At 60.8% G+C, this 13305-nt stretch overlaps 1 protein-coding gene and 1 pseudogene across 1 annotated transcript; both read left to right on the top strand.

Moving 5' to 3' along the window:
* The first annotated feature begins 754 nt into the window (after positions 1-754).
* CHP2 (calcineurin like EF-hand protein 2) lies at positions 755-3235 on the top strand. The gene is made up of 7 exons (XM_016155458.2): positions 755-844; positions 1140-1212; positions 1326-1406; positions 1531-1661; positions 1834-1895; positions 2588-2710; positions 2908-3235. Exons 1-7 carry the CDS (start codon positions 784-786, stop codon positions 2959-2961), a joined length of 585 nt encoding a protein of 194 aa, XP_016010944.2. The 5' UTR covers positions 755-783; the 3' UTR covers positions 2962-3235.
* A 927-nt stretch (positions 3236-4162) lies between these two features.
* Positions 4163-4281, top strand: LOC118607511 (annotated as a pseudogene).
* The last annotated feature ends 9024 nt before the right edge of the window (positions 4282-13305 follow it).

Genomic DNA, 13305 nt, shown 5'->3' with positions numbered 1-13305 from the left:
GTGTGAGCCAATGCAGGGCTCACGGGGACAGAGCGGAGCCGGGTGGGGACCAGGACCCTGACTGCCCACCGCGCCCGGGCCCCGTGGGGCTGGCTTCTCACCTCTCAGGCGGAGCCAGGAATCCGAATGTTCGGTTCGGTCTTGATGTGTAAGCATTGTTGGCTCAAACAACAACCCAAGAAAAGAGTCAGAACCAGGACACAGGGGCTGGTGGGGAGCTGGCCCCTGAGCTCACCTCATGGCTGGAGCTCCAGCCCAAGGCTTAGGGATGGAGTCAGTGCCTCAGGACCCTCCCCACCGCACCCCTTCTTGGGGGCCCCTCTACCTTCTCCCTCCCGCCTAGGGTGGGTGTCCAGGCCGGGGCAATTCCAGACCGGGAGCAAGGGGTGCAGCCCCCTTTCCACCCACCACCCCCTTTCCAGAGAGACCTGGATTCCGTCTGCAGAGGAAGAAGGTCTGGGGCCCCAGCCTCACTCGCAGGCACTGGGAGAGCCCCGCCTGGGAGTCTGGGGGCGGGGCGCCTGGTGGAGTGTGGGAACCGGGATGCGACCTGTCTCGGCCAGCCTCCCCCGCGCCTACCTCGACCTCAGGACCTCGGGGCGCACCGGCTGCTTGTCCGCGCCCCCTCTGGCCCCGCCGCCTGCCTGGGGCGTCGCTTCCTGCCCTTGGCCCCTGTTCGGAGGCGGGCTCCCTGCCAAGCATCTGGCCTTGGCCCCGGGGCGTTCGCGGCCGCGCCCCAGTGCGGGGGTGGAGGGGTGTGCAGATCTGGTCAACAGCGCGGCCATGGGCTCTGGCAGCTCCAGCGAGATCCCCGACGCCGACAGCCTGCGACGGGAGACGGGCTGTGAGCGGGGCACGAGGGGCCGGGAGCAGGGGGCAGGGCGGAGGGGTGGGCAGGCGAGCCCCCGAGATCCGAGAGTGGTCACGGGATGGGGCGCCCAGAGTCCAGGTTTGAGGCGGGGCCGGGTTCCCGGGCTTGGGGATCCCCAAGTTCAGATGGAGGAGATCGGATTTGGTCCCCCAATTTCTCAGAGAGGAGCTGGGGGCGGGGAAAGCCTCCTCAGCCCCTCCAGCATCCAGCTGGCCGCGCCCCCAGCGGACGCCCCGACCCTCGGCATCACCCTCTGCCTCCCCCCCAGTCTCGCAGGCCTGTCTGCTGCGCCTCTACCGCCGATTTCAGAACCTGGACAGCAGCCAGAAGGGCTACCTGAGGTGGGGGCCCCGCCCCTGAGCACCCCTCCGTCTCTCTGACCTCGCCTCCCCCTCCCCTGTGTTGATTCTGCGTGGCCCCCCTTCGCCCCATCTGCTTTGAATTTCCTTTCCAGACGCGTGGATCTGCAGCGGATCGGGGCGCTGGCCGTGAACCCCCTAGGGGACCGCATCATAGACAGCTTTTTCCCTGAAGGGTGAGGTGTTGCAGGCGGGGCAGGCTGGGACAGAAGACAGAGGGGAAAGCCGGGGGGGAGGGGAGAGGCTGGGGCCCAAGGCAGAGGGAGGGCCCGGGTGACCACTGCCTCCCCCCACCCCCAGGAATCTGACCGTGGACTTCCCAGGCTTCGTCAGGGTCCTGGCACACTTCCGACCTGTAGATGAGGAGGGCGCCAGAACCCGGGGCCCCGATGAGCCCGAACCCTTCAACAGCAGAATGAACAAACTTCGCTGTAAGCTTGTGGGGTTCCCCCAAGCGAGACCCCAGAGTTAGCACACCAGTGAGAGGCCCCAGGCAACTCCCACCCCCTGTGAGCCTGTGGAGGGCCTCCCTACTCCTCCGGGTGGCCTTCTGCCTGGGGAGGGGGGAGCCGGGGAGACCCGCCTGCCTTCTTCCCCTCCCAGTTGCATTTCAGCTCTACGACCTGGACAGGGATGGGAAGATCTCGCAACAGGAGATGCTGCAGGTTGGACGGGCAGCAGAGATGACGGTGGTTGGGGGCGGGGGGGGGCCTTGGCTGGTGATTGGGGTGTCGGGCGGGCAAAAGCGATGGGGGGGCTGGAGTGTGGGTTCGCTGGGAGATGGGGCAGGGACCAGTTGGGTATGAGATTGGGAGGAGATTGGGGCCCCCTCCTGGGGGTGATTTTGCTCGCTGAATGGCACTATCTGGAGACATTTTTAGTTGTCACCACTGGGGAGGGGCCGGCACAGCTGGCCCTCAGTGGGCGAAGGTGAGGAATGCTGGGAAACGTCTCAGGATACGCAGGACAGTCCCCTCCCCCTGCCCCGAGGGTCCACGGTGCTGAGACGGAGGGGCTCTGGGACAGATGAGAAGAGGGGGCGGGTTCGAGGGCAGCTGGGGAGCGAGGTGGGGCCGGGGGCAGGGGACAGATGGAGGTCAGGCCCTAAGACCGCGGTTGAGCGATGAGCCTGGGCACATTGTTGGGGTGCGTGTGGGACAGGGCCAGACAGACGGGGGTTCAGACAGAGAGGCGAGGGGGGGAATTATCGGCAGGTGATGAGAATGGGCTCAAAAACGGATGAAGGATGGGTTGTGAAACTAGGAATAGCTTTGGGGGTGATGCTGGCCAGGTCCGGGGATGACGCCCCTGGGCCCTGTGCCTCCTCTTTCCGGCCGTCCCCTCCCCCACCTCCCAGGTACTCAGGCTGATGGTCGGGGTCCAGGTGACTGAGGAGCAGTTGGAGAGCATTGCCGACCGCACGGTGCAGGAGGCCGATGAAGACGGCGACGGGGCTGTGTCCTTCCTGGAGTTTGCCAAGGTCAGAGCATCCTCAGGGCCTGGGGCGTTGAGGGCAGGAGACCCCAGCACAGATGGACGGGGGCGCGAAGCCGGGAGGAGGGAGGCAGAGCAGGAGGGACCCCAGGGAACGGCAGGGCCTTGGAGGCCGGAGAGGAGGCTGGAAGCTCAGGGGGTCGGAGACTTCAAGTCCCCTTGACCAGCACCCGTCTCCCCCAGTCCTTGGAGAAGATGGACATCGAGCAGAAAATGAGCATTCGGATCCTGAAGTGACCTTCCTGCCCAGGGCTGCCTGGGCTTCAGCCTCAGCCCCCAGGAGACACACAGCCCAGAAACCCTGCGCTCGCCCAGCCCTGGTCGGGGCCAAGGAGAGAAAGCCAGATGGAGACGGGGGTGGGGGGGAGACTCGCTCATTTGACCTCAGATCCATGAATCGGCCAACGATCTTCTGGTTGTGAGTGACTGAAACCCCAAATCATAGGGACTTGGCTTCAAAAAGGGATTTTATGGGCTCACGTAATGATAAAGTCTGGAAGTGTCTTCAGAATACCGGACAAGTGTCTTCATGCGGGGCTGGGTCCTCGGGCGGAGGGTGCTGCCTGGGCTCAGCCACTCCGCGTCGCCGGGCCCAGATTCCCCCTGCGCTGGCTTCGTCCTCGGGGGCTCGCACCTCGGGGTGGACAGTGGCCTCCAGCAGGGCCGGGCTTCCATCCCCTTAGCCCCGTAATCCAGTGGGACAGGACTTCTTTTTCAATACTTTCAAGAAAGGAGTGTCATCCTCTCAACTGGGATTTGTCCCTTCTCTAGGGGACTGGAACGTTCCAGTCGGTAAGTGTTCCTGTGCTAACTGCTGGCGCCAGGAAATGGGGCCTGAGGACTCAGGACGGGGTCAGGGCTGGCGGCTTAAAGGACGATGCTATTGGCAGGAGAAGGGGAATTGGCGCCTGGCAGGCGAAACAGCTTTCGTTACTGCGAGGTCCCCCCGACAGAGCCGTGAAGTCTGGCTTTGCAGGCGGGCTTCCGCTGGTCCCACGGGTGCACGACAGTGTGACGGGGAGGAAGTGGGGCGCGGTGGTGACGAGAAAAGCCTCGGCGAGACACGCCGTCTTGGAGCAGGACGTGATTCGAAGGTTTGCAGAGTAATTCTATTTTTTACAAATGTTAAGATGTTCGAGCGTCGACATGTCATAACAAGAGCGTGAATGTCACGTAAAATCACGAGGGTCTAGGTCCGCAGCAAAGCGTCCGGCGCTCCCTCTGGGGGTGCCGTCGGAGCCCTGCCCATGTCCCCTCCCGGGGCCGAGCCCGAGTCGTCTGCCATGAACACGTGAGAGATGCTCGAAACTGGCTGCGGTGGGAACAAATAAGCCAGAGACGCAAGAGGCCAGGCCTGTCCGCTCAGGGGAGCCCGGCGCTCAGCCCGTCGCCGGGGGCTTCCCCCACAGCTCGCCTGAGGTGTGCAGAAAACCACGTGGTCTGCGGCCACGCCACCCTGAACACGCCCGACCCCATCCAACCTCGGGAGCTAGGCAGGGTCGGGCCTGGTTAGTCCTTGGATGGGAGACCACCCAGGAAGACTGGGTGCTGTAGGCATAAAATATAAAAAATAAGGGATTGTAAGCCGACAAGGTCCTTGCCATCCGTGAGGTCAACCGAGGGTTGCCTCTCCTAAAAAAAACAAAACAAACAAACAAAAACTGCATGTCGTTAATGCGTAAGTGGGATGCATTTGAACATAAACGAGGTGATAAACACATCCATCATCTCCAAAAATGTCCTTGCACCCCTTTGTTTTTTTAGGATTTTTTTTTTTTTTTTTGGTATCTGCGTGGTAAGAACACTTACCGTGAGGTCTACCTGCGTAACAAAGTTTCGAGTGTACAATTCCCGAGCCCCGGAACCGGCCTTGCGTAACTGTGACTTTGTGCCGTAACTGTGACTTTGTGCCAGATGGGGCGGCAGCCCCGCGCCCCTCCCCCGCCCCGTAGCCAGAGTTCCTCTGTCCCCCTCTATGCCTCGGACGGTTCTTAGACGTCTCACGTGAGCACGATCTTGCCATGGTTCTTCCCGCGACCGACTCATTTCTCTCAGCATAACGCGTCCACCTGGGTGTCACGACTGGTAGGATTTTCCTCTTTCTGGAAGCAGAACGATGCTCCGTCGTGCATGTACCTGGTGACGGACGTTTGGGTCGGGCCGTGTCTTGGCGACCGTGGATAACGCTACGGTGAGCGTGGGAGTGAAGCCGTCTCTCTGAGAGAGTGAATTTCGTTTCTCTGATGGAGGCGAGGAGTGGGATTGCTGGATCTCGCGGTGGTTCTGTTTCCATTTGGGGGGAAATTTTGGCTTCTTCCTATAAGCGCTGGTGGCAGGTGCCGGCCTGAGGGCTTTGCCTGGCGCGAACCCGCACTCAGCCTGGGCGAGGGCCCGGCCGAGGTGCCGGCGAGCTAATGACCGGTGACGGCCGGAAACTGGAAGCCGACCCTGTTTCCTGACCCCTCACATGGGCAACGTCCTCGTCCTGCTCCGACGTCCACAGCAGCTGCGGCCCACGGCTGTAACCAGCTGGCGACGGCACCCCCCACCCCCCGTTCCTGCTCCTTTCGTCCCTGTCTCAGTTTTCCACCCCTGTCGGAGCTCCCTGGGCCACCCCCCCTCCCCCAATAAACAACCTGCTCCCAAATCCTCGTCTCTGGTGTTTTCTGGAGAAGCCCGGCCCGTGGGCCTTCCAGATCGCAGCTCACGCGCCTCGCGCTTGTGGGCCCCTGGAGGGCCGCGTTGAGGGAGCACCGTGTCAGGTGACTGTCCGGCTCCTGGCCCTGGCCGACTCGAAGGGGCGTGAGGTCGTGTAAAGACCACGCGTTTGGGGGTCCTGCAACGGGGGACCGTCTGGGTGGAACATCGACCCCGTTCTCTCTTCCGCGTGTTTGATCGCGGTGGGATTCTGACAGCTGGTCTCACAGTCGATGGAGGGAGGCAAAGAAGGTGTTTGGTTTCTGGGGGGGTTTTGTGATTTTTGTCAGAGGATTGTCACATGAACCAAGACCTGACGACTGGGAAATGTTTGTTTAGTCGTGGGGTCTATTAAAAACGGGGTATAAAACTCACTAAATGGCTGTTTTTTTTTTCAGGTACCATTGGGGGAGACTTGTACATAGAAATAGAAGAAGTTGGGGTGGGGGGGGAGAGGGGAGAGGGAGAAGGAGAGAAGCGGGATTTCTTTACGACTGGTCTTTTTTTCCATTAGAACGTTTCTCAAATATTGCATTGATGGTCAAAATCATAATTACAAAGTTCAGATGCTTTGGCCCATTTGAGAGTTCCGGTATCTGAGTCTCCAGGGAAGTCTTTATTTTAAATAAGTGATGCTGTTGTTGGAGGCGCAAGGACCCACCTTTTAGAAACAGTGACCTAGACAGACCTTGTGGCTGGGCTCCTGGTGACAGCTGTTTACAGAAGGTTGTCCACCGTCCACGAAGCGCAGAGCAGGACCTGGCCCTCGGCCTCTCGGGGGAGGCCTCCCGGCTGCTCCTGTCCACTGTGACAATGACCAGTGCTCCTGTCCTCCTGACAGTTTTTTGGGGCTGAGGGATCCCCCAGGACTTTTCTTGCTGTTCTGGTGGACGGGGGAGCAAACTGTTCCTACCCCTCTTTAGCACGGAGGTCCCCCGGTCCTGCTGGGACCGGGGAGGTCGGAGACCATGCATGGCATTGCGGGAAGGACCACCAGCCCCAGGGCCGCGGCATGAGCTGTCTGAACCTCACCCTCTTGGAATCAGCCAGAGTCACTTGTGGATTTGTTCGCGGGGGCCTCGTGGCCCCGGTGGGGAGTCCCTGTGCCGTGAGCAGGAGTGGCCACACAGCTCCTATGATCTGCGCCATGACTTACCTGTCATTCACCTATGAATGATCTCGTTTAACATGTATCTGTTAGAGCTTATGAAGGAAATTGAACAGCTTCCCATAGATTAGAAACCAGCCCCAACTACCGTAAATAGAATAACCACACAGATATGCCACATACACAGACACACCCGAAAATGCCGAGAGAGAGGTTAGCACGTGCCGGACTTGTTAAAAGCAAGCTGCCCTGAACAGAGCTCGTCTTCGGAGGTCCGAAGGAGGAAAGAAATCGAGAGGGGACAGTCTTTCCTCTGAGATTCGAAGCCGTGGGCTCCCGCCGAGAATCGTCGTGGGGGTGTGAGTGGGGTGATCACCGGTTCACGGGGGCTGTGGGAAGTGGTTCAGGGGGGACCCTCTCTCCTGCGGGGGCCATTTGAATGCAGCTGTGAGTGGGCTGGACACCCCATGCCCAGGCCGGCTGCTGGTCAGACGGGGTCTGCAGAGGTCAACCCCTGAAACGGGGTCCGCTCGCCAAGGCCGGCCCGGGGACAAGCGGCAGGGTGTCGGGGCGATTCTTTATGAAGGGGCTGGAGGTGCTGGCCGCGACAGCCCTCTGCTGCCGTCTGCCTCCGGCCCCGGCACGACTGTGAGCGTGGACTTGGGGCCTGAGTCCCTGCCGCCACGCTGGACTAAGGTCTCAGGGGAGGGGCAGGTGCTCTCGGCACCTGAGGGGCTTCCGGAGCAGTGTGGGAGGGGCACGGCGCTGTCCAGCCTTTTCCACAGGGCTGCTGGGAAGGCCTTCGCTGACCTGGAGTTTCTGGACGAGCCATCTACACATCCCGAAGATGCGCGTTCCGGAGGAAGCCTCTCCTCGCCGAGGGGACAGTGCGCGTAGGGAGCCCTGGGGGCTGGTGGTGATGGTGAGTGGCATTGGGCAGACCTGACCTTGGCTGCCATCGGGAAGCAGTTCAGAATTCCGAACTCGACTCTCACTTGCAAGGAGGCTCTGGGCCGGCCTCAGCCCCTCCCAGCCAACACCGGTAAAGCTCTCTGTCCAGACCCGGTCCTGGCGTAGACCTCCCGTGAGGGTCGGTGAGGCTCGGAGGGGACAGTGCGGGTGGCTGACCCGGCAGCCTCGGGTAAGGCACTTTGCCCTTCAGTGTCTCGGCCGCTGTGACCTGGGAAAGAGATGGACAATAACGGCAGCCACCTGACGGAGCTGTCCCCCTGTCCTCCCCCCTACCCCCACCCCGGCCCCGCCTGGCTTCAGCCGGGGCCTCTCGGCTTTATCGGTAAATGAGGACTCTGCTCTGTGATCGTCAGGGATTTTGCTCTTGTTAACTGGCTTATGGAAGAATAAAAATTTATTGGTTCATATAACTGAAAGAAAAGTCCAAAGGTAGACCAGGTGGATTCCAGTGCCCGGAGCTCCACGATGTCGTCGGAAATGGGTCCGTTCCAGCTCGACTCCGCTTTGCCCTGTGCTGGCGTCTCCCTCTCTCTCTCCCTCCCTCCCTCCCTCCCTCCCTCCCGTCCTCCCTCCCTTCTCTCTTTCTCTCTCTCTCTCTTCCTTCCCTCCCACCTTCTCTTCCTTCTTTCTTTTCTTTTTTCTTTTTTTCTAAGCGTTTATTTGAGCCAAACTGACGACGTATGCTGAAGAGCAGTATCTCGAATGCTCCCTGGCTTCATTCCTGCTTCTTAAGTCACAATCCCGATGACAGGAGAGCCAAAACCCACAGACGCGAGCCTCGGCCTCCTCGCCGTGGCCAGGGGGATGTACTGCTCTGACTGACTAGACCCGGTCACGCGCTCCCCCGGGACTGGAGTGTGCAACCTCACTTAAACCCAATGTGGCGTGTGTGTGTGTGTGTGTGTGTGTGTGTGTGTGTGTATTGTGCAGGACAGGCAAAATCTGCAGATAACTATGTATCAGTTAGTTTGGTTTGGGCTACAAATAACAGAATCACCAATTAACAGTGGCTTCACTCCTGGGCTGTGGACCAGTACCAGTCTGTGGCCTGTTAGGAACTGGGCCGCACAGCAGGAGGTGAGTGGCGGGCCAGCAAGCGAAGCTTCGTCTGTGTCTGCCGCCGCCCCCAGCGCCAGCATCACCGCCTCAGCCCCGCCTCAGACCATCAGGCCTGAGGTGCTCATAGGAGCCCCGGGCCCTGGGGCCAGAAAGCTTAGGGGCCACTGGAAACAATTAAGACAATTCTCTCACATTCTGTTTCTGGTGGTAAGCAGTCCTACACTTGAGTGGCTCGACCCTTTTGTTAAGGATCCAAGATCTTTTTCATATTTATGGCTTAGCACAGTGGCTTTTCAATTGCTGACTCACAGTTACAGGGTGGCTTCCGTTGCTCCCGCCATCACAGCCCTGTGGGAACAGTTTCTGGAACAGGTGTCTGCATGGGTGGCCAGGGCAACCAGGGATCGCTCCTTTTATGGCCCTCGGTTGTGATCATCGAGGAACGTGTCCGCCAGGAGTGTAGCCCCCATCGCAGACCACGCTTTACTTCTCGTTGGTCAGAGCAAGAAGGCCTCCCGTCGTCAGAGAGGCTGGAAAAATGACTATCTGACATTTCAGACTTTATTGTGAACAAAAAAGAGGCCACACACTGGACAAGCTCAGGAGCGGCCAGCATGGCAGGCCTCGCTAACCCAAAGTGCCCACATGGGATGGTCGGATTGCAAATTCCTAACTGGGCAGGCCACGATGGCAAATGGGTTTCAGGCCCAGGGCTTCCTCAGCGAAGGTCGAGCGTAACCTTCAGCGAGCCCTGTTCCCTGTCCTCATGCCTCTGACACACCTCTGAAATGTCGGCGTGGTCTTCCTTCCCAGACCTCCCCACAGGCACCAGCCCCAGAGGGGAGACCGCGGGGCCCCCCGCTGCCACCTCGTCCCCGCCCGCCTTCCCCACGTGCCGTAAGGCGGGTTACTAACCACCCCGTACCCGGCCCTGTAAAGAAGGGTGCGTTTCTCCCTTTTGCTCCTTATCCAACCTCAGACGTTGTGTGACCACGGGTGGCACCCAGCCCCCGCGGGGACCTCGGCCAGGGACCCGGGACGTGCAGGACCCGGCCACGCGCTGCCTGTCAGGGAGGCCACACGGAGGTGGGGACGGTGTGGCCCTCAGCGACCATCGGCACAAGCTGAAGGTGAGCACAGCGCGGGGTGGGGTCCGGGATGACCGTGCGCGCGGCGTGGCGGGAGGACGGGAGGCGGCGTGGACGGGAGGACTCGTGCGCGTGGGGGCTGGAGGACCGTGCGGCGTGGGCCGGGAGGACGGCGTGCGGCGTGGACGGAGACCCTGCGGTGGTGACGGTAAGGACCGTGCGGGGCTTGGACGGGAGGACCCGGCGGCGGCGTAGGACGGGAGGAACCCGCTGCTGCGTGGTGGACGGGACGGACCGCGCTCGTTGACTGAGGAGACCGCGCGGCGTGACTGAGGAGAACGCGCGGTGGACGGGAGGACCGCGCGGCGTGGACGGTGAGGACCCGCGCTGCGTGGGGGGGAGAACCGCCGCGTCGTGGTCGGTAAGTGTACCCGCGGCGGCGTGGGCGGGAGGACGCCGGCGGCGTGGTCGGGAGACCGTGCGGGGTGGACGGGAGTACCCGTGCGGCGTGGTCGGGAGGAACCGTGCGGGGTGGGCGGGAGGACCGTGCGGGGTGGGCGGGAGGACCTTGCGGGTGGGCCGGGAGGACCCTGGCGGGGTGGACGGGAGGACCGTGCGTCGTGGACGGGAGGACCGTGCGGCGGTGGCGGGAGGACCGTGCGGCGTGGACGGGAGGACCGTGCGGCGTGGGCGGGAGGACCGTGCGGCGTGGACGGGAGGACGGGGCGGCGTGGACGGGAGGACCGTGCGGCGTGGACGGGAGGACCGTGCGGCGTGGACGGGAGGACGGGGCGGCGTGGACGGGAGGACGGGGCGGCGTGGACGGGAGGACCGTGCGGCGTGGGCGGGAGGACGGGGCGGCGTGGACGGGAGGACCGTGCGGGGTGGACGGGAGGACGGGGCGGGGTGGACGGGAGGACCGTGCGGCGTGGACGGGAGGACCGTGCGGCGTGGACGGGAGGACCGTGCGGCGTGGACGGGAGGACCGTGCGGGGTGGACGGGAGGACCGTGCGGCGTGGACGGGAGGACCGTGCGGGGTGGGCGGGAGGACGGGGCGGGGTGGACGGGAGGACCGTGCGGCGTGGACGGGAGGACCGTGCGGCGTGGACGGGAGGACCGTGCGGCGGGGACGGGAGGACCGTGCGGGGTGGACGGGAGGACGGGGCGGCGTGGACGGGAGGACCGTGCGGCGTGGACGGGAGCACAGCGCGGTGTGGTCGGCATCGGGGGAGCGTCGTTCGCGCAGCTCCCGTCGCGCTGCGCTGTGTGGTGCTGCGTTCCCGAGTTGCTGCCGTCCGCCCCTTACTGCCCAGGTTGCGGGGGAAACTCCGTCCCAGGGATGTGTGCGCAGAGGGCGACGTGGCCCGCGTCCGGCTCGGCACCGTGCGGGGTTTCGGGCGTCCCCCGGGGCCCGGGAGTGTCCCCGTGGGTGAGGCGGATGACTCAGGCCAACGGTTTAGAAATAAGATGAAGCTGAACATTAATGTAATCTCAAGGTGCCCAAGGCTTTCCTAAAGAAATCGAGGAAAATATCAAGTGTTTACTGTATAAAGGAAAAGGTTTTCTGCACGTCCAAAGCAACATTCAGACATTTTAAGACAAAGGGAAGCGAGAGAACAGTTTGCGTTATGTGCACCAGACAAAGGGTTAAAGCCTTCTACATACAAACAGCTCTTTGAAATCCATTAGGAAAAGGGAACATCACATGGGCAAAGACACAGGTGAGGCATTTTTAAAATATATACATACATAAACGTCCGAAAGCAGACAAAAATGTTCGGTGCTGGTTCGGTTCTAAGTAAAGCCACGATCCTTCTGAGGCTCGGTCTGGCTTTCTGTATCAGAAGCCTTCAGCGTGGCCGCAGCTCGTGGACCCAGAACTCTCACTTCTAGGAATTTATCCTAAGAGAACAATTATGGGCGCACAAACAGATTGCAGGGTGGCTCTCTTCAATAAGATACTTGACCTTCAGGTCAAGATTCCCCTTGACCCCTTCGGAGTCTGTCCCAGCCCCCAAGCTGAGGCCACGCTTCTCAGACAGCCCCAGCCAAGGACCGAGCAAGGCGCAAGGGTCCGGCCAATATCCCTCCTTCTCGGGACCTCTTAACTGGGACACTATGTTCCAGAAGTGCCCGTCGGGCTGGCTGAAACTTAGCCAGACCCGCATGGCGGCCCAAGAATCTCTGGCCGACCCTGCACCCCCGCCTCTTCCCCCTAACCTCTGCCCTCCTGACTCCACGTCTGCTTCTACGTCGTGGCTGTGAAGATGCAGCAGCGATGGCTGCTTCTCGCTGAGCTAAGCCCTCGCTTAATTCTGACAGGCAACCTGCGGGTTAGGTACGTTTTTCGTATTAACCCCACGTTATGGATGTTAGAGACAGTCTCAATGTCCTGCTCCCGCTAAGTGGAGGAGTCCACAGTGCTCGCTCGGAACCACTGAGCCGTTCCGACCGGTGAGCAATGGCTGTTTGCCAGTCCCATCATGTCCGTTTTAATGAAACATTCTTTCCAACTTTCCTCTGATTTTATATATGAATTCCCATAATTATACTTGTGTAAACTCATTCGATGTTTAAGAGGCCCATTTGTCACTCCCTGGCACCCAAGTAATTCATAAAAGTTATTTGACACTCAGACCACTGACTTCTCTTTGAAACCCCTACCGACCCCTTTCCCGACTCTGAGTGATATTTTCAGAGTCGGTTTTGAGCAAATGATTACTTAATTAATTATCGATATTTATTAAGTCCCTGACATGCCAGGCACTGAGCCGAAAGTGTCACAGGGATTAGCAACATAAACAGTCCCACAGTCGCAGAGTGAGCATTTCAGAGAGGGAGGCGGAAGCTGCAACAAATAATTATATAAAAAAGGTTAAGTGCAAATAAAGATAAACGCTATAAAGAAACAAAGCAGGCGATTGTCTAGGCAGTGGCTGCGGGGCCGGGGGCGGGGAGGGCCTCTTTAAGGGGGCGAGGCTCCAGGGGGCTAGCTAAGCCAGCGATGGAAAGGTCAGGGGGAAGGGCACGCCAGCCGGACCGAGAGCAAGGACAAAGGTCCTGAGGCAGGAACAGAAAGAGAGGCCAGTGGGGACACAGGTAGGGTGTACCTGGAAGGAGGAGCTGGGGTCGTATTCCGTGGGGGGGAGTTTGGGTTTCACCACAAGAGACATGGGGAGTCATGGGACAGGTTTAAGAGGGGCCGTGACATGATCTGTTTTAAAGAAGTCACTTTGGCTGCTCCTCAGAGGATGCCTGAGGGGGCAGAACAGGGCAGGGTGTGGCAGTTCCTCAGCAATTTGAAACGTGGGCTTGCCCCGTGACCCCGTGGGGCCCCTCCCGGAGCCGCAAACGGGTCCTTCAAACAATAACTCGTGCCGCAGGGTTCCCGGCAGCATCGTTCGCAGTAGCCGAGAAGTGGAAGCCACTCCGACGTCTGCCGACGAACAGATAAACAAAGCGTGAGATGCTGGGCGGAAGGAGGCGCACGGGAGGGGCCGCACGTTGGAGCACTCCGTTCGTGGGAGGCGTCCCGAGCGGGGGTGTCCTGCGTGGGGGAACCCATCGACACAGCAAGCAGATTCGCGGGCGAGGGGCAGCGGGCGGTCTGGACTGCTTCCTGGTGTGAGGCTTTTCATTCAGGGCGATGAAAACGC

The sequence above is a fragment of the Rousettus aegyptiacus genome, unplaced genomic scaffold, assembly GCF_014176215.1.
Source record: "Rousettus aegyptiacus isolate mRouAeg1 unplaced genomic scaffold, mRouAeg1.p scaffold_m13_p_8, whole genome shotgun sequence".
Lineage (NCBI taxonomy): Eukaryota > Metazoa > Chordata > Mammalia > Chiroptera > Pteropodidae > Rousettus > Rousettus aegyptiacus.
This window is presented reverse-complemented; position numbering and strand designations above follow the sequence as displayed.

What these genes read in the sequence shown, in the direction of transcription:
- CHP2 (XM_016155458.2), top strand. Translation starts at nt 784, where the DNA reads ATGGGCTCTGGCAGCTCCAGCGAGATCCCCGACGCCGACAGCCTGCGA. An exon ending in CCTGCGACGGGAGACGGGCT is followed by an intron (nt 845 to 1,139) that starts GTGAGCGGGGCA and finishes CCTCCCCCCCAG; the next exon opens with TCTCGCAGGCCTGTCTGCTG. An exon ending in CGCAACAGGAGATGCTGCAG is followed by an intron (nt 1,896 to 2,587) that starts GTTGGACGGGCA and finishes CCCACCTCCCAG; the next exon opens with GTACTCAGGCTGATGGTCGG.